General features: G+C 41.0%; 1 protein-coding gene across 1 annotated transcript in view; it reads right to left on the reverse strand.

Annotated features, from left to right (window-relative positions):
- Positions 1-21,822, reverse strand: part of BABAM2 (BRISC and BRCA1 A complex member 2) — a 396,696-nt gene that overhangs the window by 173,161 nt on the left and 201,713 nt on the right. The window contains exon 7 of the mRNA XM_026521231.4: positions 2,819-2,928. Coding sequence (XP_026377016.1) covers positions 2,819-2,928 — 110 coding nt within the window. The remainder of the gene's footprint in view (positions 1-2,818; positions 2,929-21,822) is intronic.

The following is a 21,822-nucleotide window of genomic DNA, read 5'->3' on the forward strand; positions in this document are numbered from 1 at the left end:
TCCTAGAAAGAGCCATTGCAAGAGCCAAAAAGAGTACAAGCCTCAGCTTAGGGCAAGCGTCTGGCACTGGCTTTGGGCGGGGCCACACGGGATGCTTTCGCCATGACTCCTGAGAGCACTCCCCCAGTCTGAGTCTATAATCAATGCTTGGATGGCTCAGAGTTGACAGGATAGTATGAAACACAGAAAACAAATGAGAGCTTAACACAGTGTCAAAGACCAGTACCAACCTCTCCTCATTCAGTTCTTAAAAGCTATCCTATAACCTTGGCCTTACTGAAATGACATTACCTCCGTTCCATAGGCTGAACTCTGCACGAGTTAACCAAAGATATTAATAACCTTAGTAACTATGTAAGCCCTTGGAAAGTCATACCACAATCTGACCACTTTCCATTTTAGCCTTTTTACTGAAACCTCATTTTTAAAACTTCTACTCAAGGATGTAAGAACTTTCGGCAGTTTTCATTGGTATTACAAAGGCAGTTCTACTAAGCGAATCTGTATCAATCAGGAAAAATGTAAGACCTCTCAGTGCAGTGTTTTCCAGTTTTCTTGTAACAATTATTTATTGACCCAGAATACTGCCAACCAGGCTCCTACTCCCCCTGCACTGCATTTCTGTAAGACATTAACATGCCCTTGAGTAGCCTACAATTTAGTAAAAGATGGGAAAACAATGCGTCACTAAATCTGTGATGAGCAGATTCTAATTGATACAAACTCAGTATTGTAAGAATTCACGGGATGGCTAGAGAAGGCAGCCCAACGGTGCTCAGGAGAAATGGGAGGGACAGGATTTGGAAAGGTCTATTTCAACAGGAAAAGGGTGTTAGAGAAGGCATTGCACACGGAAGTAACAGCTTTAGCAAAGGCACATGGGCAAGAGCGCACAGGTAAATTAAGAAATGTTCAAGTGATGGAGTCTGGCTGAACGACAGACTGCTGGAGGGAAAAGCATAAGAAACTGACCTGGAAAAGTAAGATGTGGCCGGTTCTTAACACACACAAAAAAGAGGGAGGACATGTAGAAAGCTAGATTTTAGAGGAAATAACTTTTCAAATATAACCTTCACTGATAATTTGTCACATCATATCTCAGATTTTAGAGGGAGAAATATTTTATTAGCAAGTTTATTTGCAAACGAGGTGCAGTAAGTTCCAAGAAAAACAATGTGGGTGCTGGGAAAATCATTTTTCCAAGCTAGCAAATTCCTGTCTGCAGCTTAACTAATAGATACGTATTACCTACATCTTGCGATGGTTTCATTGAGATCCCTCTTTTCTCATCACCCACATACCTTCTTAATTTATTGCGTATATACCGAGTGACTACTTAGAACTAGTATCTGCTCACTTATTTACCCATCCTCTCCTTTTCTGCCCCAACTTGTCCTAACCACTCACTCCCTCACGCATTCTTCCCCTATGAACACTATCAATAATGACAACATGAATAGCTCCTACTTGCTATAGTACCAGGCACTGCAATTAATGCTTTAAGAACTGTGTTTAAATATAATCCTCCAAATATCACTATAAAATAGGTATTACTAGCCCTATTTTGAAGCAAGTTGAAAGATGTTGACGATTTTACCAACTGGTAAGTGGCAGGACCTAGGTTTAAACCAGATATGCTCGACCTGAGAGCCCTGGCCTATTTATCATCAGTTCATCATACTGCCTCCAACACTCTTTGGCGTCTTACCAATATGGGTTAGTATTTTCAATTAAAAATGAAACATTCAGTGAACACCTGCTACTGTAAAATCCTGTCGTGGGTGCTCTCAGAGGCACACAGATAAATGAGAGAACTCCTACAGATTGCTGATGTCCCTAGTCATCCATATGTGACAATGAACACCTATGTCTTGTATCAGTGTGGAAGACCGTGTGCCCATGATTCATGAAGTTGAACAACTAGGGCCAAAGGGAGCAAAAATGATTCAGTATATGAATGCTGGATGGTGACCACATCTTACAGACAGAAATCAGCCAACCCTACCTGACTGACAGAGATTTTTAATCATACATTTCAGTCAGAATCTGTAAAAACTCTCTCTGCCAATGAAAAATCTGTCCTGTCCAGAAGTTCCCAACCAAATCTGCTTACAATCTATTTTCAACGAACCTCAGCTTCCTTTGAAGTACAATAAGCTTCTGAAGCATTTCAGCCAACAATAAGCACACTGTGAGGCCAGCCCTAGTAAAGTTCATTACCACGGGTAAAGTTACCTGGTTAAAACACAAATGTGGTATCAAACTATCTGGACCCGAGAGCCTGAAAGTCGTGTAAAATTATATAGCACTATTTAGACACGAAGAGAAATTCAAATGTGTCATCTTTTTAAGCTACCTGCTTTTAATATCACCATTACTAACTTCAGAATAAGTTTTGCTAATATTTTCAGGAGACAAGTTACATTTTTACAAATAACTATAATACTTAACAAAAATGTAAGAAATTGGATAGGACACTGTTGAGCAGTCCTCTTTAGGCTACAACCATATGTACCCAGGGAACATTTGGAAGGAGTCGCAATTTCGGATTCCGCCTGCCTACTCATCTCTCTCTACAAAGGTACAGTATTCATATCACAAGTTGCACAACTAAGACTCATCCAAAGATTGCAGTGGCAAATACTAACTGCATTTACTCTGCAATCTAAACTCCTGATACAACTCATTTTTAAGAAAACGAAAGTCTATAAGGAGAAATCACTTTAAGAGTTCAAGAGTGGCAAAAGAATTAGCAAGACATGTTTGGCTAACAAGGAGAAACACCAGGCTACGTAAAATTAATGACATTGATACTCACTGTTCAATTCGGGGTGACAAGTACAGCTTGGGATACACCTGAGTGGCTTCCGTGTCCTCAAAACTGACAGAAAGGAGGGCCACATCTTCTCCAGGGTCTTCATTTACATCCTTAAGCAGGGAGTGAAAAACACAACGTCATCAGTCCCTGCTCTCACACCATCTTCCTGGTGCTGAGCTCACAGCCCACCAGCACTGAGGCTAGAGCGTGTCAGGTACCTGGATTTGAATTGAGCAGCTCTGTGCGTCCTTTGCCACATGCCAATCACTCCGCTAGAGTGATGGCTTTCAAACGTTCCGACCAGAGCCGACCACAGTGAGGAGAAGACTCCCACCTATTTCAGTTATTCCCCTATTCCAAGAGGGGAAAAGTCAATCTGGCGACAACCAAGAGTTAGTCAAAAGCATAGTTAACAAATTGCAGTAAACACATTGTTAATGATATAGGTAATGTCTTATAATTTTTTAATATATATAAATGGCTTATAATTTTCTTTTTATAGGAAGACTAGGAGTTATCAATATGATTTATATCATAAGACAACAACAAAATCTTAAAATACCCAGTAATTTTATTACATACACCTTGATAGTATGTGGTTAAGTTACTTAACAAAAATTCCCAGGAAACATATCGTTATGAACGGTGTCACCATACAAGCAAATGGCAGGGGTTACGTACACACTGACTTTGCAAAACAGTTGCACCTGATTGATATATGAACCACAAGACATACATATCTTAAAAGCCTGGTTATAAGAATATTATAAGACAAAAACACTGTTGATCTGAATACGTTCCAAAAAAACATTGAAAGGTTAACGACACATAATACACTAACCTGGTAATGATAAAGCTAAACTTCCTGTAATTTATAATTTAAAAGTAAGAATAGTGATAATCGAATGTCATAACCAACGCAAGCCAACACTGATGAAGTGTCCTGAGTCAAAACTGGGATTTATAGGTTCACGATCATTGCCAAGCACTGAATGTTTGCCAGACTTCCAAATAAAATACTGAATTAGCATAAATTCTAGTAGCATGATGGTTTTACTTTGTGAATACCAGATTTTAGTAACCCTTAATCATTTTACTTTTGGCTGGTAGTGGCTCTAAGTCAAATATAAATTTTTTGAAAACTTAATAGGACCGCACATCTTTCACCCATAAGGACTGAGAGGTAAGAACTGGCCTATATTTCTGGATTGGTTCACAGGTCCTCTGGAGGGCCCACCTGCCATCCTAGGATGGTCCCAATCTAGACTTTAAGAATCACTGCCCATGAGCACTGAGAACCTCAGATATGAGGTCCTTGCTTCTGTCTAAAATTAACCTCACCCCTTCCTTTCCTGTATCGTGGGAAGCTGGTCATCACACTCATCCAGCTCAGCTCTGACGTCATCCGCACTCTGCCTTCTATTGTGCCAACAGGATGCACATGTGCAAGTACACAGACGTGCAAGAACCATAAGTCTCTCCCACCTTAAAAAAATAAAAACTTAAAAGGGGCGCCTGGGTGGCTCAGTCGGTTAAGCATGTCTGCCTTCGGCTCAGGTCCTGATCCCCGGGTCATGGGATCAAGTCCCATGTAAGGCTCCCTGCTGGGGGGGGGGGGGAAGTCTGCTTCTCCCTCTCCCTCTGCCTCTGCTGCTCCCCCTGCTGGTGTGCGCGCGCACACGCGCGTGCTCGCTCTCCTCTCTCAAATAAAATCTTTAAAACATAAAAAATAAAATAAAAATTCTAAAAAGAAAGAAAAGAATCATGCCGGTCTCTACACGGCATTCTCTCTCATCTCTCTCCTCACCTTCACAGACTGCTTGAAAAAGCTGTCTGCACTTCCAGTCTCTACTCCCTTCCCTCCCATTATCCCTTAGCACAAGAGAACGACCTTCTGACCCCACTAGGCCATCGGGATTGCCCTCACCAAGGCATCCACAAAACACAGCAAATGCCTCTCTGCTTATCTTACTTGATCTCTGAACAGTATTTGCATGGATGATCTCTTTCCTCTGGAAATACTCTGTTTCTTGCTCCTAGGAAATTATACTCTCCTGATCTTCTGTCTCTGGGACCACTTCCCCCCTCCCTCTTCATGCTTTGTGTTTTGTATCCTTTTACTTCTCAATTATTTTTTGTTTTTACATGGCAAAATTTCGGCTTGTTGTAACAAGTCAAAGCCATACAGAAATTTATAAGAAAAAGCTCTTCTACCCCCCACTTTTAAAGGTAACCAATATTAACTGCGTATGGAGCCTCAAACAGCTTTCTCTATGCTCACAAACACATACACACCCTTGCATATAAATAGCTCTTTAACCTTCTGTTTTGTTTTCCTTAATGGAATTGTATTATACATATAATTCTACCAACTGCTTCCTAGATAGCCACATCATATTCCATGGCATGGATTTATTATTATTTTTTCTTAACCATTCCCCCTAGCAACAGACATTCAGGTTGTTTGTAGTTCTTGGCCATTTGATAGTATTACACTAAATAGGCTCATAGAAAGGATATATATGCATCCTTTACTAGTGGGACTTACATTTCCGAATGGATAACTAAAACTGAGCTTGTTGGATCAAAGGTTATGAACATTTTACATTTTAATAGTTTACGATTATTTTCCTAAAAATTGTACAGCCATTCACGTTTGGACTCCTGAATTTGCATCAGCAGGACAGAGAGCCTGCTTTGTGCGCATCCCGAATAACCTGAGGACACCGGCTGTGGTCACTCTGCAGTTCAACATTGGCGGTCTGGCTGCCGAAAAGTGGTGTCTCAGCTGAGATTCAGTGACTAAAGCTGAGCAACTTTTCCCTTGGTTACTGGTCATCTCTTCTGTCACTTCTCTGATCAAATCCTTTGCCCTAAAGACTCTTGGACTTGTCTTGTTGTTTTTTGGGCTTATTAACCCTGGCTATCACATGTGTTATAGATATTTTCTCTTGGTCCAGTTTTTGGCTTTTTACTTTGTTTGGGGTCTCTTCTGACAGCACAGAAAATTTAGATTTCTACAGACTTAAATCTGATCAATCACTCTGAGGTTATTTACTTCCCTAGCATTTCATCTAACATTTTATTTTTACATGTAGACTTCTCATACCTCTGGAATGTGTTTTTAGGAAGTATGATTTAGGAAGTATAGTGCCTAGAACACAGAAACCACTCCATGTTTGCTGAATGAGTACAACAGTAAATAAATTAATGCTAATTTCTAACCCTTATTCTCCACACCTAGCACTTTTCAGGAACCTGCTTTACAAAAGTGGCTTCGGCAGTGGTACCTGGAAACTCCGTACTGACTTCATGCTCCTGTCCCCATAACACACCAAGGTCCCTAGAACTAGTGGTCTCAAAAGGAGAGTCAAGATTGGGAATCTGAGTTTATCGCTCATTTCTTGATCTTTGACAGATGATAAAGTATTCAACCTTGAATGTTCCTTTCTGCAAAATGAGGATGGAAATTGTAAAAAAATACTTAGGTCTCAACAAACAGAAACTATGTAATTCTATAACACAACTCTAAAACTCACAAAATATCTAAAACTAAGGTTGAAGCTGAGTTTGAAAATATTCACATTCAGAGAGACAATTCCATTTTCTAATCCAAGTATAGAAGTGGTCCTCTTTAGTGCTAGATTGGTCACCTTAAAGTAAGATAATAAAAAAAAGAACTAACATTGATTTTCAGATACCTTCCTCCAGTGACTGAGTTTCCTTGTTAAAGGTCAAGGCTCTGACCACAAGGCACAAAACCTGGTTAAAAACAAAACAAAAACAAAAACAAAAAACCCTGAAAAAAACAAGAGGCCACTGAAAACCTTTTTAATTAGTAGCTTCACTCCATATACCTATGGATAATGTATAATTATTTCCTTTTCCTACTTTTTAACTTATCATTTCACTGCCATTGAAGCAAAGAACAGAAATGCTCAGAGACAGTCCTCTAAACAAATGGAATGACCCTGGTTTATATAATCAACATTTATCATCTGGCATCCTGCAAAGAGTACAAGAAACATTAGTCTGAATAGGAAAATAGTTGTTTCCAGGAGTTCCTTTTATGAACTACTTTTAATATAATTTACTTGCCTTGGTGTGACACACGAGTTTCCCCTGAATTGATATTTGATTTCTAATGGATACCTAAGTTTGACTTTGAGTGCTTAAATAAGCCCAAAGAGTTCCAAAAATACAAATCCACACAGTACTGTTTCCAGTTTCTGCAATTCTAACAGGCTTGTACATGTGTTCCTTCCCATCTGGGGAATTATAAAAGAAGCTCTTGTACTGTGGTTCTTAGAAGCTAACATTACAGATGATTATTGTAACCACTAATGGCAACATTTGGAAAGCAGAGGGAGGTTATAGTGTAGTAGGGGACATTTAAAAATGCACAAGTATACATTTTCAAGGCTTTCTATCTGTACCATCTAAAACTGCAGCAGGCTAAAATGGGGGGAAAATGTCGAATCTGCTGAAGCAAAAGGGTACTGCCTCCCACTTTTACAAAAGTGTATCAGCGCTGACATACACATGGCAAGGCAACAATGGCCATGATATTTTGCTGAGGTTTAACAATGGATTTGGCTCAGCACTTGGCTGTAGAACAGAAAGAGGTTCCTATGGTTTATAGTGAATATTCACTAGGTGGTAAGTTCCTTGCAGGCTGGGAGCTTTTCCTGTTTGTTTTTGTATACCCAATGTCTGAAACAGCACATATATGGCAAACTGGTTGAAAAAAACAAACTGAATTCATGCTGGAAAGATTGTAAGAATGAGTAAATTATGGAGTTAAATAGAAAGTACTTTCAGTTAGAAAGATTCTCAGTATTTATCTCATTTTCCCTTTAATCTATGACTACTTACGATTTTGTTAAAGAAAACTCAAGTCTGAACCCACAAATAAGCCAAAAATGCACCTACGAATAAGAGTTAACATTCTGTGCAGGTCATAATGGCTTATTCATGTAACTATTCTCAACTGGGGCTCTTTACAAATATCAAAAGGGTGTAGGAAAAAACAACGATTAGCCTTGGAAACGAATGTAAACACAAGCACAATTTATCATTATGCTGTACCCCTTTGATATGCAAATTCCATGTGAGGCTGGCAGCCATTAAACAAGCCCCTCTATGTTGAATGTCAATATAGGTACAAACTACCAATTAACTATTGTTGATAGACATGAGCTGAACAATAAATATTACAAACTACAGGTCACATAAAAAGGCTGTAAAAAAGCCACTGTATTCCTCAATTCAAAAGGCTTAAAACAAAGCTATGACCATTACTAGCAAAACCAGTTTGTAGACATAAGGACTATAAAGAAGCCACTATACAGGATGACAAAAATCAAGTAAGAACCATTTTGAGTTACACTTACATGGCATTAAACTAGACCCAGGATTAATCATGATTCCCAGAGTGACTAAAAACTAGGTCTCAGTAAGCACCTCATTATACAAAAGCTATCAGTTTTTGAAAAATTGTAAGCAAATTAAAAATTTCCAAAACAGGGGCGCCGGGGTGGCACAGCGGTTAAGCGTCTGCCTTAGGCTCAGGGCGTGATCCCGGCGTTATGGGATCGAGCCCCACATCAGGCTCTTCCGCTGGGAGCCTGCTTCTTCCTCTCCCACTCCCCCTGCTTGTGTTCCCTCTCTCGCTGGCTGTCTCTATCTCTGTCAAATAAATAAAAAATCTTAAAAAAAAAAAAAATTCCAAAACAGCTTATCTTTAAAAATACTAAGTGAGAATCGTACTTTAGAGGCCCCAATATTTTGATACTACAGATTCAACATCAAATTACATAAATCTAGATTTTTCAAAGTCAAGTTTCTTCAAGTAAGAGAACAAGACTCTCACAGTGCTACCACTGATTCGTGCACTTAACAAAGTAAGACATATATGGAATGTTATAAATGTTATGGAGAAAAATTAAAGCGGGGAAGGGGGAAAGGAGTAAGGAGGGAATGGAAGATTAAAGAGAGTGGTGAAAGGGAGTTTATGGACTCAGCAGCGGACTGTCATTAAGACAGGAGACTCGGGATAGAAAGACCTCTTGATCTCTTGTGTTGTCTATCAGTAGAAAGCAACCTGACCAAAATTGGGATTTGGATTCTACTGGCATTAAGACATGACATTGAATATGCCAGAAATGGAATTAAATTTAAGCAAAAGAAAGACTGAAGAACAAGGAAGATGATTTATGTAAGACCTTAGTCTCTGCTAAGGGGTCTCTATCCAATAATGACACTGGTCATTTTAGAAATCAGGTCACTTCCTCTTCACCAAAGCGCTGGGAAATGTACAAGTGCCAGGGAAAGCAGTAGAGTCAGAAAGTCAAAAGAATCCAAGAGTAAGGAAGCTGAGCCAGACAGACGAGGAAGAGAAATAAGTGGGTACCATGTCTGCCTCTTTTGCCTTTGGCGTGGCTTCCAACCCTGAGCGCCCTCCATTCCATGCAGAACGGGGTGCAGCACAGAGGGAGGGGTTCCGAAAGCCTAGTTACAGTCAATCTCCACCAAATACTGAGTTCTGGGCTGAAAACTCCTTTGATATTTTGATATCTCTGATGAAGGCAGCATTCAAGAGAGTTACGTCTGATTTGGTTTCTCCAAATGGAAATGGGAGTAAAAAGAATCTCCCAGCGCAGCCTAGTCAAACTGGTCCATTCCCCATATATTTTATCAGATCTTGACTAACACTTTGACACCAGCCATCCCCTTATCAAAAAGCTCTTTCTCTCCTTTTCATTGACATGGTTTTAATTTCTTTAACTCTCATTGTAAGTTCACTTGCTCCATTAAGATTCCTTTCAACTGCAAGGTAATCTATGCCTGCCCTTGGCAGTTCTCATCATGTTCTTCATGAATTTCCCTGTTGTTTAAGCAGTATGTAGTTTATATTCCAAACAGATAGTGAATTTCTTGAAGGCAGGGCAGAGATCTCCTACTTCCTATTATGCCTAATAATAACAACTGATATTTATTCATTGTTTACTCAGTAGTCATTTTGCTTAGGGCTTTATATGCATTACCTCACATAATAATATAAGAACCTTAAAGGTAGGTACTATTATTATACATTGCAAATAAAGAAACTGAGGCTGAGAGAGACTAAATGTTGAAGATGAGTTCTGAAGCCATGTATCTTGACTTTGAACCTGGACTCTAAACCACAACTACCCCCTGTCGCATGCTGCTGGGCACAAGAATGGACTCAGTATCAATGCCCAGAGAAAGGTATACACAACTTGAAAACCCATATGCAGAAAAGATATACTCTACACTTACTTGGTTCTCCATTTAGTGTCCAAATCCTGTATGTTCCAAAACACCATGAGCATCCTAAGGAACCATTATTCCCTTTGTACCCAAGTAGACGAGCCGGCCTACACCAGGCACACAATGGGTATTCAAAACAAATTAAGAAGCATAGCTTTATGTGATTTAATGTTTACTTTTTATTTTTTATTATTTTTTAAAGATTTTATTTATTTGAGAGAGAGAGCACAAACAGAGGGAGCAGCAGGCAGAGGGATGAGCAGACTCCCCGCTGAGCAGGGAGCCCGATGCGGGGCTCGACCCCAGGACCCCGGGATCATGACCTGAGCCGAAGTCAGACGCTTAACCCACTGAGCCACCGAGGTGCCCCTAATGCTTTCTTTTTAAAACTATAGAACAAGAAATTAAAATCCTTAAGAGCACAAAAACTAAAAACTATAAAGGTCACTAGGCCAAATAAAACGTATTCATTTGATGTCTTTACACAGACCCAGTTAAGAAGGAAGAATGGCTTCTCCGAGAACACTGAGGAGGCCTGTGGAGTTTTAAGCCATAATATCAACCTTCCTTCAATTATGTATGGGTAGGCACGTTCTATGATTAACTAACTATACTCAGTGAAAATAGGCAGAGCTGATTGTCAGGTCAGGAAAGGGAAACTGCCATGTTCTTGAAATAGCCAGCTCTCAGAGGGTGAGTCTAGGACACCAGAAAAGAGCTGTTGTCACCTACCCATGTTTTCTAAAAGTGACATCTTGAGTTCATTACTACTAGATGTCATGACACAATATGGGGTTAGGGTTGGTTTTTTTTTTTTAATTTATATCTTGCTTATTATTTTCATAAACAAAGACCATTTCATTGCTCTCGTTTATGCAGGAATCTGCTTGCGAAGCTGTACTTACCCTTAACATGTTGGTTATAGCTTCTGTTTATAAAGCTAAATTGAAACACATGTTGTACAAATAAACTTTGGGAGAAAAAAATCCTGGCTCTTTTAAAATAATAATGATCAAGATTTCACTGGTCAAATCCTGTCCCCTCAGTTATCATACCTAACAGATGTAGCCTTGCAATCCACCAGCTTTCTTTGACTAGCCACAGCATCGTCACTCTAAAAGGTGTGTGAAATGGAGCCTTTTCTCCAGAAAATGGGGGGGGGGGGAAGCGGGGAAGAGCCTCTGCAGTAGAGCCAGGGTCCTCATTAGAAGCAAAGGATATCTCCTTGCTTCTACCTCCTTCTCTACTCACCAACATTTTTAGAGGAAGAATCTGGAATGTAGGATTTCCTCTGTTGTCCTAACAATTATGTTCTTAATGAGTCCAATAAGGAGCTGAGCTTATTTAAATAAAGATCCATTTTTGCAACTGTTTTACAAATCATACTGAACCACATCTTCAGACATCCTCTGTGTTGGGATTTTGCACACACCTACTGATACAAACCTTGTGCCAGACTTTGATCCAGGAGCCCAAGAAAACAAGAGAAAACAACAGTGAGTTTTACTGAAGCACGTATGGAACAAATATGAACACCACTGACCACATCCCCTGTATGTCTCCAAAATTTAAAGAAAAGGCAGATACAGCTTTTACATAAATAGTTTCCATAGCTCTTTATAAGCAATAGAAGTGCAGATGTAAAGTGGTAATGGATATAATGGACATCTGTGACAAGGCTTGCCTGGCACCTTCTCTTCTCCTGCGAAGCCCCTCTCTCCTCTAGACCCAACACTTAGTCCTCTTGACCAAGCTGCCTGTCCCTAGCCCCTGGAACAGCTGATGGGCCCAGGGAAGGGCCAGTCCTTTCCTCAAGATCTGTGAACCTGGGAGCCAAGTACAGGCCAGGCCCTGTGCAGAGGCAAAGGAAACTGTCAGTAGTCACATTCCCCATACATGGAAGAGGCGAGGTTGTAGGGTAAGAGAAGAAAACCAACACGTGGGGAGAAGTGGGGACCAAGGGAAGAGAGTCCGGGCACAGGAGTCACACCCTTGGTTCCCGGGCTCTCGGTCCGGCTGTGTCCTGCTCCTACTGTATTTTGGCTCCTCTACCTTCTCTGGGCTTTGGAAAGCTAATAAATTGCCCTATCTCCTTAAGCTGGTTTGAAGTGGTTTTCCTTTACTTGTAACTAACATTTTCTCTTGTAAATTATTAAACTAATACAGATGATAACCATGGCAAATCAAAATCTACAGAATTAAGTGCTGAGAAGAGACTTTCACCCCTGGGTTATGTGAATACTTTTTACATACTATGGAATACCAGGCCCTAATTGGAACCCAGGAAGGGCTTTTAGGACAAAGCTGAGTGGCATGCGTCCGCACATGCCAGAAGAAAGCTTTGCTAGAACAATCTGCTGCAGCACCGGGCTCTGGCTGCAGCCAGGCTACTTCTCTAGACTTAACTGCTTCTCATGCTGATGGACATTAGCCCATTCTGGGTTGCAGATGAAATACTTTGCACTCTGCTCTATACCCCCCAGACCTCACCGATGAACAGAAAGGCAACAGGGGTGCCAATTCTAGAGGCAGAAAATCCAGAGCAGTATGCCATTTGAATACATGAAGTGTTTTGCAACTTTGTCAGGCAACTTAAAAACTGCATAAAAAGTGGTGATTTTTTTTTTAGTGGTAGAAATAAAAATTTTTTGCAATGAGTTTACATGTTTTTGTTTTTTCCATATGATATGCTAAATGTAGATATTATGGAAAGCAACAGGTGTCCACGGCTTTGGCAAATGTATGTGAAAGTGCCGAGCACAGAAGCAGGCAGGAAGAAGGTGCTCAATAAATGTTACTTTCACTTTTCTTCCTCCTTCCACACTCTTGGCCTGATAGCATTTCCATTACCATGTTACTCTTCTACCATTAAAGCTACACCCTACCCCTTCCTCTCCAAGTTGCTTTGAGTTAACACAGTTTAGAGATTCTTCCCAGGTGGTTCTGCGTGTGGGGACAGAGGGAAAAGGCACCTAGAAGTGCATAACACCTTGCACCCACCCACCCAGCAAGTCACTTGGCTCAAACTGCCTGGTGCCCATGGCAACTAGGCAATCGGTTACTTCCAAGTTCTTTCAGCCACCTGGCACCACACCCTCATTAACTGAAGACAATCGCAAACCACAGGTGTTAAAACAGAGAATGGAGCCTACCAGCAACTCTCTCCTTGAAGTACCCACAGATCTTCTGATTTGCATATTGGTGTTACCTACAGAACCTAAAGGGCAGAGAGGAGCTCTGAGAAACACTTGGAAAAAGCTTGGGCCCTATCCCTCTGGAACTGGCCAGAGGAAAGGCTCAGTGGAGAAGATGAGCTTTGAGAAGCAGAGAAAATACTACACCTTTCTTCCGGCCTCCAAACCCACCTGCATCTACAGTGGCCTGGCATTCAAGCCCCTCCAAGCTGTCCTCCCCCTCCCCCTGCTGACACACACTGACTGCAGCAGGTGCCCATATTCCACGCCATCTCTACTCTGCCTCTCAATTCTGAATGCCTTCCTCCAACCCCCCCATCTCCCAATTCTACGTATTCCTTCCAGTCCCATTTGGATGCCATGTCCTGCTGTGAGACTTCCTTGACCCCACTCGCTGATGTAACAGTTTCTCCTCTGAAATCCTACAGGTCTTTAGCTACATCCTTTATATGGTAACATTTCATGGTTTCTTTTGCATTTTAATTCAAATCAAAACCACACTGAGATACTACCTTACGCCAGTTAGAATGGCAAAAATAGACAAGGCAAGAAACAACAATTGTTGGAGAGGATGTGGAGAAAGGGGATCCCTCCTACATTGTTGGTGGGAATGCAAGTTGGTACAGCCACTCTGGAAAACAGTGTGGAGGTCCCTTAAAAAGTTAAAAATTGAGCTACCCTATGACCCAGCCATTGTGCTACTGGGTATTTACCCCAAAGATACAGACGTAGTGAAGAGAAGGGCCATATGTACCCCAATGTTCGTAGCAGCATTGTCCACAATAGCTAAATCGTGGAAGGAGCCGAGATGCCCTTCAACAGATGACTGGATTAAGAAGTTGTGGTCCATATATACAATGGAATATTACTCAGCTATCAAAAAGAACGATTTCTCAACATTTGCTACAACATGGACGGCACTGGAGAAGATAATGCTAAGTGAAATAAGTCAAGCAGAGAAAGACAATTATCATATGGTTTCTCTCATCTATGGAACATAAGAACTAGGAAGATCGGTAGGAGAAGAAAGGGATAAAGAAAGGGGGGTAATCAGAAGGGGGAATGAAGCATGAGAGACTATGGACTCTGAGAAACAAACTGAGGGCTTCAGAGGGGAAGGGGGTGGGGAATGAGATAGGCTGGTGATGGGTAGTAAGGAGGGCACGTATTGCATGGTGCACTGGGTGTTATACGCAACTAATGAATCATCGAACTTTACATCAAAAACCAGGGATGTACTGTATGGTGACTAATATAATAAAAAAAATTATTATAAAAAGATTAAAAAAAAATAAAGTTATTTACATATGCACTCTTATTTATCTCATCGAGTTCCTTTAAGAACAATGACTGTGTCATTCCTTTTTTTTTTTTTTAAAGATTTTATTTATTTATTTGACAGAGATAGACAGCCAGCGAGAGAGGGAACACAAGCAGGGGGAGTGGGAGAGGAAGACGCAGGCTCACAGCAGAGGAGCCTGATGTGGGGCTCGATCCCATAATGCCGGGATCACGCCCTGAGCCGAAGGCAGACGTTCAACCGCTGTGCCACCCAGGCGCCCCTGCGTCATTCCTTTTTGTATTCCCAGTGCCTAGCATGGTGCCTACCACAAAAATAGGCACCCAATAAATATTTATGAACAAATGTATGAATATACATGTGAAAGAATAACTACATGTGCTTGCCAGTAAACTACTGATCCAAACATGGGTTCCCCAAGTCGATTTCCCTAGTAGAAAAAGCCTATGTAGATTATTAACTTGACTTTCTAATATTAATCAGTGGGAGTACATTTGGGTAGAATGAGCCATTAACCCTTGGGTTCAGATCACCCCAGGAATAAGAGGAAAATTCAAGTTCGAACACTTAACAGAGATCAAAACCTGCAGAACAGAAAAGCAAAAAAATCTTTTTTGGCCTTTTCTAATAAACTTCCCACAATATACCACGTGCTGTCACTAAGGCAATACTCATTTATGATGTACCTAGCATGTACAGACACTTTGAGAGACACAATAAGGAAAAAAAAAAGAATCTCAAGAATCAGTCCTGCAACTCAAAGAGGCAGACAGAGGTAAACACAGGAAGGTAAGAAAACATTTTTTCTTCTCCTTCAATAAGAGATCCTGTAAGGTGGTGCATGATCAATCGTCAAAAGCCCTGTAAGGAAAGGCTGAAAACTCATCAGTTGCTTCTGTGTATTGAGAATAAATCCATCGGACTCTTTCCTGACATTAGGCTTTTAAAAGAGAGGAGATACAGAAAGTAATGGGCAGGGGCGCCTGGGTAGCGCAGTCGTTAAAGCGTCTGCCTTAGGCTCAGGGCATGATCCCGGCGTACCGGGATCGAGTCCCACATCGGGCTCCTCCGCTATGAGCCTGCTTCTTCCTCTCCCACTCCCCCTGCTGTGTTCCCTCTCTCGCTGGATGTCTCTCTGTCACATAAATAAATAAAATCTTTAAAAAAAAAAAAAAAGAAAGTAATGGGCAAATCAAGAGGGAAAATGCAGACCTTATCAAAGTGATAAAGGCAGGGAAAGAGACTTCGGCCTCCCAGCCTGCAGCTCTGGATGCTTTCCAACGAAGACAGTTCACCCTCTTCGATATCTCAGACTATCTAGTTCAAAACGCATAGGGACAGAGGGCCAGGACCAGGCTGGCAATGCAGGTGTGGCTTCACAGGTGCGACCAGCAGGCAGCTGAAGCCTGGATGAATGGAACCTTGCTACTCAGACCAAGAGCGTCAGTTTCACCTGGGGGATACTAAAATTCCTAGGTTCTTTCTTTCTTTTTCTTCCTTTCTTTCTTTCTTTCTTTCTTTCTTTTTGAATTTAAATAAAAACTTTATTTTTAAAATTTAAATTCAATTAATTAACATACAGTGTATTCGTTTCAGAGGTGGAGGTCAGTGATTCATCAGTCTTATATAACACCCAGTGCTCATCACATCACGTGCCTTCCTTAATGCCCATCACCCAGTTACCCCATCCCCCACCCTCTCCCCTCTAGCAACCCTCTGTTTGTTTCCTGTGATTAAGAGTCTCTTATGGTTTGTCTCCCTCTCCGATTTTGTCTTGTTTTATTTTTCCCTCCCTTCCCCAATGATCCTAGGTGATTTCTATGAATGTTCAAGTTTGAGAAGCACTGGCTTCAAGAACTGGCACCTAAGGAAAAGAAAAGGGGTCAGAAGGTGAAGACAGAACTAAAAAGCAATGGAGAGAGAGCCATCCTGTGATTCAACAGGAGGAGAACACCAACTGTGATGTTTCCACTGGGTGAGGAGAGTAGAAGTTCTCTTAAACAAATAAAAATAAGTATCTAAGACATCTTCCAAAAACTCAGGGTTAAATGGAGGAGAGAATGGTGGTGGGAGCTGAAAAGTACAAATATTCTTCTAACCAACCACATCTGTATCTGTGGAGGAGCAGAGGACGGAGGACAGAGCCGGCACTGCTGGGACTGGCCCCTGGAGTCCCTCATGATGGGGAAAATGTGCCGTAGGTATAATGACATGAGTGAGGGGTAAACAAAATCGGAGTACGTTAAAGGTAAAAAGCCCCTTAGAGGTCCGATCCAGTGGTTGTTACCCTGTGTTCTAGGGAAAACTAGGGGTCATGTGTACCTTAAGAGTTTATGTCTTAAGAGCAGCTACTAATTCTGTTTTTGCATACTGGGCACTCGGAGAAAGACTGCATTTGTAAAACCGATGCCAGTATATCAAAAATAAAGCTTGTAACCATTGATTTCAACACCCACACTTCACAGATTTACAGATGGAGAAACTGAGATAAGGGAAGTGATTCGTCTAATGTGCAGAGCTAATTAGTCACAGGGCTGAAACCAAACCCCATGACTGCTGATTTCGGGCCTCAGTGCTTTTTTTTTTTTCACTCCATCATTCTGCTATATCCAAATTTGCTTTGAAAACTCTTTGTCACTTACTAAATGAAGCCTGTGTGAATTAAAAAGGAACTGTAAGATCCCAAAGAGGAGGGAATTATGAAGAGTGGAAAGATTCATATGAGGAAGAATATGTTATATTAAAAGTTCCCAAAATGTAAAACTATAAATGTTAGATTTAGCATAACTATTGAGTAGGTGGCTTTGTAAGAACTTTCTAATTATAGAAGTACTGATGACCAGATTTAGAAGAACTATAAACTGAGTTAGACTTCATCACCGACTTGAGTTAGTGAGGAATATTTCTTTAATTTCTAAACTAATAACAGGTTTACAATAGACCAATTAACGAACATTTACCGCTTTGTGCTTATGAACAGAAATTGTGACATTTCACGATGCATAAATGATGACGACGGTACTGAAGCATTCCAGCAAGTTGCAATTCTCCAGGGAAGCTATTAACAGCTTACCATTTCTAGTTCACATTGGAATGTGGATTCAACTTACTGAAAAAAGTTTATACTAAATAAGCATGCAAGAAGGCAATTAAGATAGCGGACCACACTGGGCTTCTTGGGTTTCCTGGGTCTATTACTTACTGAATTAAATGTTGGTAATGTATAAGAAAACGTGTGTAACAACCCAAAATAGGTTCCCTGAACTATGTTACAAAACAACACAAGAGCAGAAAAACTTCGCAAGTCTTCAACAAACTAAACCAGGCCTTTCCCCAAATAAACCACGGCTGGACTGCTGCTGCCCGCGCAGTGTGGACAATGTACGCAGATTTCTAAAAATGTTCTTCTGTCTTCAATTACTTCCATTCCCCTACTATACTGAGTATATCTTTGGGACTGACTGACCTTGGAACTCATTCATTCGTTCATTCTGCAAACTTGTATTAATGCCTCACTGTGTGTTAGGTACCACCTAGAAGGCACTAGGGAACACATGCCCTCAAAACTTTGACAGTCAAGTGGAAAAATAAGCAAATAAACCGACCATTACATTAAAACGGTTACAATAAAGGTGTATTATAAGAGAGGTGAGCACCTTTGGCAGGACGACAGGGGAACATAAAGAGAAGGCAGAACTGGTTGTTACATAAGACTTCTCAAGCAGGAGATGTTTTTTGTTGAAAGGAGTCCAAGTGATCGAAAGGAGAAAAGAATAAGAGCAGGTGGCACATTCAGGGCACTGTTCGGGGAGGGTGGAAGAGTGGAACTAGTGAGGAGAGGTCAAAGGTGAAGCTGGACAGGTCTGGAGGCCCGATCATCAACAATCCCGACGCATAGAAGGCAAAGAGCTTGTTTTAAGAGGAATGTGAAAAGGGCTTACAAACAGGGTGATGCCACAATCAGATTGCTTTAGAAAGAGTATTCTAATGGCCTGGGAAGGATGGATTGAAGGGGGCAAGGCTGAATGTGGGGTAGGGGGAGAGAGGTCTACAGTGGTCCAGAGTGGAGGGAGGAGGACAGTCCCACAGAAAGGCAACCTGGTGCAGGTGTCAGAGCCCAGGCAGAATGAGGAGGGTGCCCACACGGGGGAGTGGCAGCAGCAACAACAGGAGGTTGGTTACATACAGGGGGATGGATGTAATATATATAATGCGTTATGATACATGTAACATATATAATGTTTTAAGGGTTATTAAAAATGATGGGAGCTGGATCTATCACATTCAGAGAAGGAAGTTGTAAGTATGTAAAAAGAGAAAAATAATAGAATAAACCCAGTGTACTCAATTAGAATTGGAGGTACCAGTACGAACATGGTTGTGCATCAGACAGGCAGAGAAAGAATACTGAACATCAAAATAAATGATAGTAACTGACTATAATCCATTAAATAAAATGGGAAATCATGAGTCCATACTGCTATTAATACATAAATTTAAAGTTTGATGATAACGGGATATTTAAATAATTTCAAAGGACTACCCCACAAAATATGTACCAATACAAAGGGGAAAAAAGGAACTTCAGAGTGAACCTTACAGACACCACCTGAAACAAGCAGTCCACGTGAGCACATCATCAGTGATGAGTCAAACAGACAGGGTGAGAGCCATCTGAGAGTGCGCAACGAGACAGAGACAGCATCGCTCCTGTGACATTCCTGCCACAGACACATAGTCAAATCCAATCATGACGAAGGGGCACCTGGGTGGCTCAGTCGGTTAAGCATCTGCCTTGATCTCAGGGTCGTGAGATCAAGCCCCGCTTCGGACTCCGTGCTCAGTGGGGAGTCTGCTTGAGATTTTTCTCCCTCTGCTCCTCCCCCCTGCTCTCTCTCTCTAATGAATAAATAAATCGTTTTTAAAAAAATCCAATCATGATGGAACACCAGCCACACCCAAACTGGGAGCCATTTTATGAAGTAACTGGCCTATAATCTTCAAAAATGTTGTAAATGGCAAGGAAAAACTGAGGAACTCTCAGAGACTGAAGAGACATAATGACTGAACGTGACCCATGATTCCAAACGGAATTCTTCTGGATCAGGGAACCCCTGGAGCACTGGTGAAATGTCAGTGAGGTCTCAGAATTGGATGGTAGTTCTATAGCAATGTTATCTTCCTGTATTTAGGACTATAGTATAATCATGTCAAAGAATGTCCTTATAAGAAATACATGCTAAGTATTTGCAGGTGACAGGCATCACATCAACAGCTTACTCGGAAATGGTTAAGGAAAAAAAGTGTTTCGTACTGTTCTTATAGTTCTATTGTAAATTTGGTACTGTTTCAAAATTAAAAAAAAAAGAAAGAAAACAATTGGAAGATGATAAAATCCACATCTGACTATATAAAGAACCTGCTCTCTTTGGAATAAAAGGAAAGAGAGAAGCTGGAATCTGAAATCAGAAACCCATTAAACATACTTAGAAGTTCTACAGTACATATTTATACTTAATAGTATAATAAAATGTGTGTAATTCTCAAATCATAACATGAGTTTAATAATTCACCCAAAATTACTATTTTCCTCCAACATTGCTATTTTCCCCAAGTTTAAGAATCTTGCTAGGCTTGTCTATAGCTATCTACCTGGAATGGCTGGCCTCCACCTGATGCTGGTGTCAAGATCTGATGCCTAAAATAGTCAAACCTAGGTTAGCAGTGCTCCTTAACAGAAAATGGCTTACTAAGGCTTCTCTGTGCCCAGGTGCCTTATATCACAACGACACTGACATCACCCACAACCCTTTCGGGCAACCCTTTCTCCATTTTGCAGATTTAACATTTTCTAAAAGACACTAAGCAGAACGTCCACAGTCTTCAACTAGTAAACAGAGCATCAGCACACAAATTCAGTCTTTCTAGCTCAAAGCCCAGGCTCTTCCCACGGGGATCCAGCAGCTCCCTAGGCACGTGGCACCACGCCATTCACTGTGGGAGCGGCAAGAAGAAGGAGACCCGTTGTCAGAGAACGGACCATTCCTGCCCGGCCCCTTTATGCTGTAGTCGGCATCTTCTGCCCTTACCTCCTGCCATGACTCCCACACACCGGTTTTCATCACAACTGAATGTAACACATGATGAACTCAGGGGCACTATTTATTCTACCTTTTCCCTCAATGAAGAAACACCTTCAGCAATTCTGAAGATGTACAAATGTGTCTGCGAAAATAAAGGTAAAAAGATGCCCTCTTAATGGACTGTGCTAAATGAGCTTACTGAGTACATAATGACCCCTTCATGAGCTGAAATTGGAAAGGACAAATGACACAGAAGGATGATAAGGAGAATAGTATTGCTTCTGAATAGCGTGGTGTTGGATAGGAAAGCCAAAGACCAACTCAGGAAATGGCAGGAGTTCTAGCAAGTGAACTGCTTACTCCCAAACTTTAAATGTTTCAACTTGGTGGAATAGACGGCCTGAGAAGCTCTCCGAAACCAGAGCCAGGCCCCTGACTAGAAGCAAGGGAACTGCTGCCCTCTGAAGAAGCGATGGGACCTGAAGGCTTCGGTTATCTCTGTCAAGAGCTGCTTCACTGATGGTGAAAAAGAAACGGGCTCCCAGATGAAAGCAGAGGGAAGAGAGTAAGAGGGCAGTTTACTAAGTCAATAACAACTTCCCTCGACCATGATCGTAACACAAAATATGATCTATTTAATATTTCTGTGACTCTGATTTATCCATCTGGAACACTGGATAGAAGGTCTTGGTAGAATTTTGAGAAGCTTGTATGTACTGAGTAAATTTTCCCCACACAACAAATATTCTACAATTAAAGATGTCACATAAGGAACCATGTAATTACTTTCAAAGTTTATGGAAAAGGAAAAAGGAAACCCTTTCCATAAAAAAACAAACAAAAGTATAGGCTTGTTTACAGATTACTCAAATTAATGTAACCCAGAAATGATTTTAACACAAAAACTTATAAGAAAACTGAACGCAGTTATATGTTTCTTGTTGTTAATACTACGTCAGAAAGGGCAGTGGCTTTGGTTTACCTCCAGTGGTCTCTCTTAAAAACTGACTGAGCCTATTCCTGGAATTGCTCTAACCTCCCCTAGCATTTCATTCTTTCACACACAGTGATGCACGGGGAATAGTGGTAATAGCTGAGACAAGTTCAAAGATCCCGAAGTGGAAGACATTGTTT

This window comes from Ursus arctos, unplaced genomic scaffold, assembly GCF_023065955.2.
Source record: "Ursus arctos isolate Adak ecotype North America unplaced genomic scaffold, UrsArc2.0 scaffold_8, whole genome shotgun sequence".
Classification (NCBI taxonomy): Eukaryota; Metazoa; Chordata; class Mammalia; order Carnivora; family Ursidae; genus Ursus; species Ursus arctos.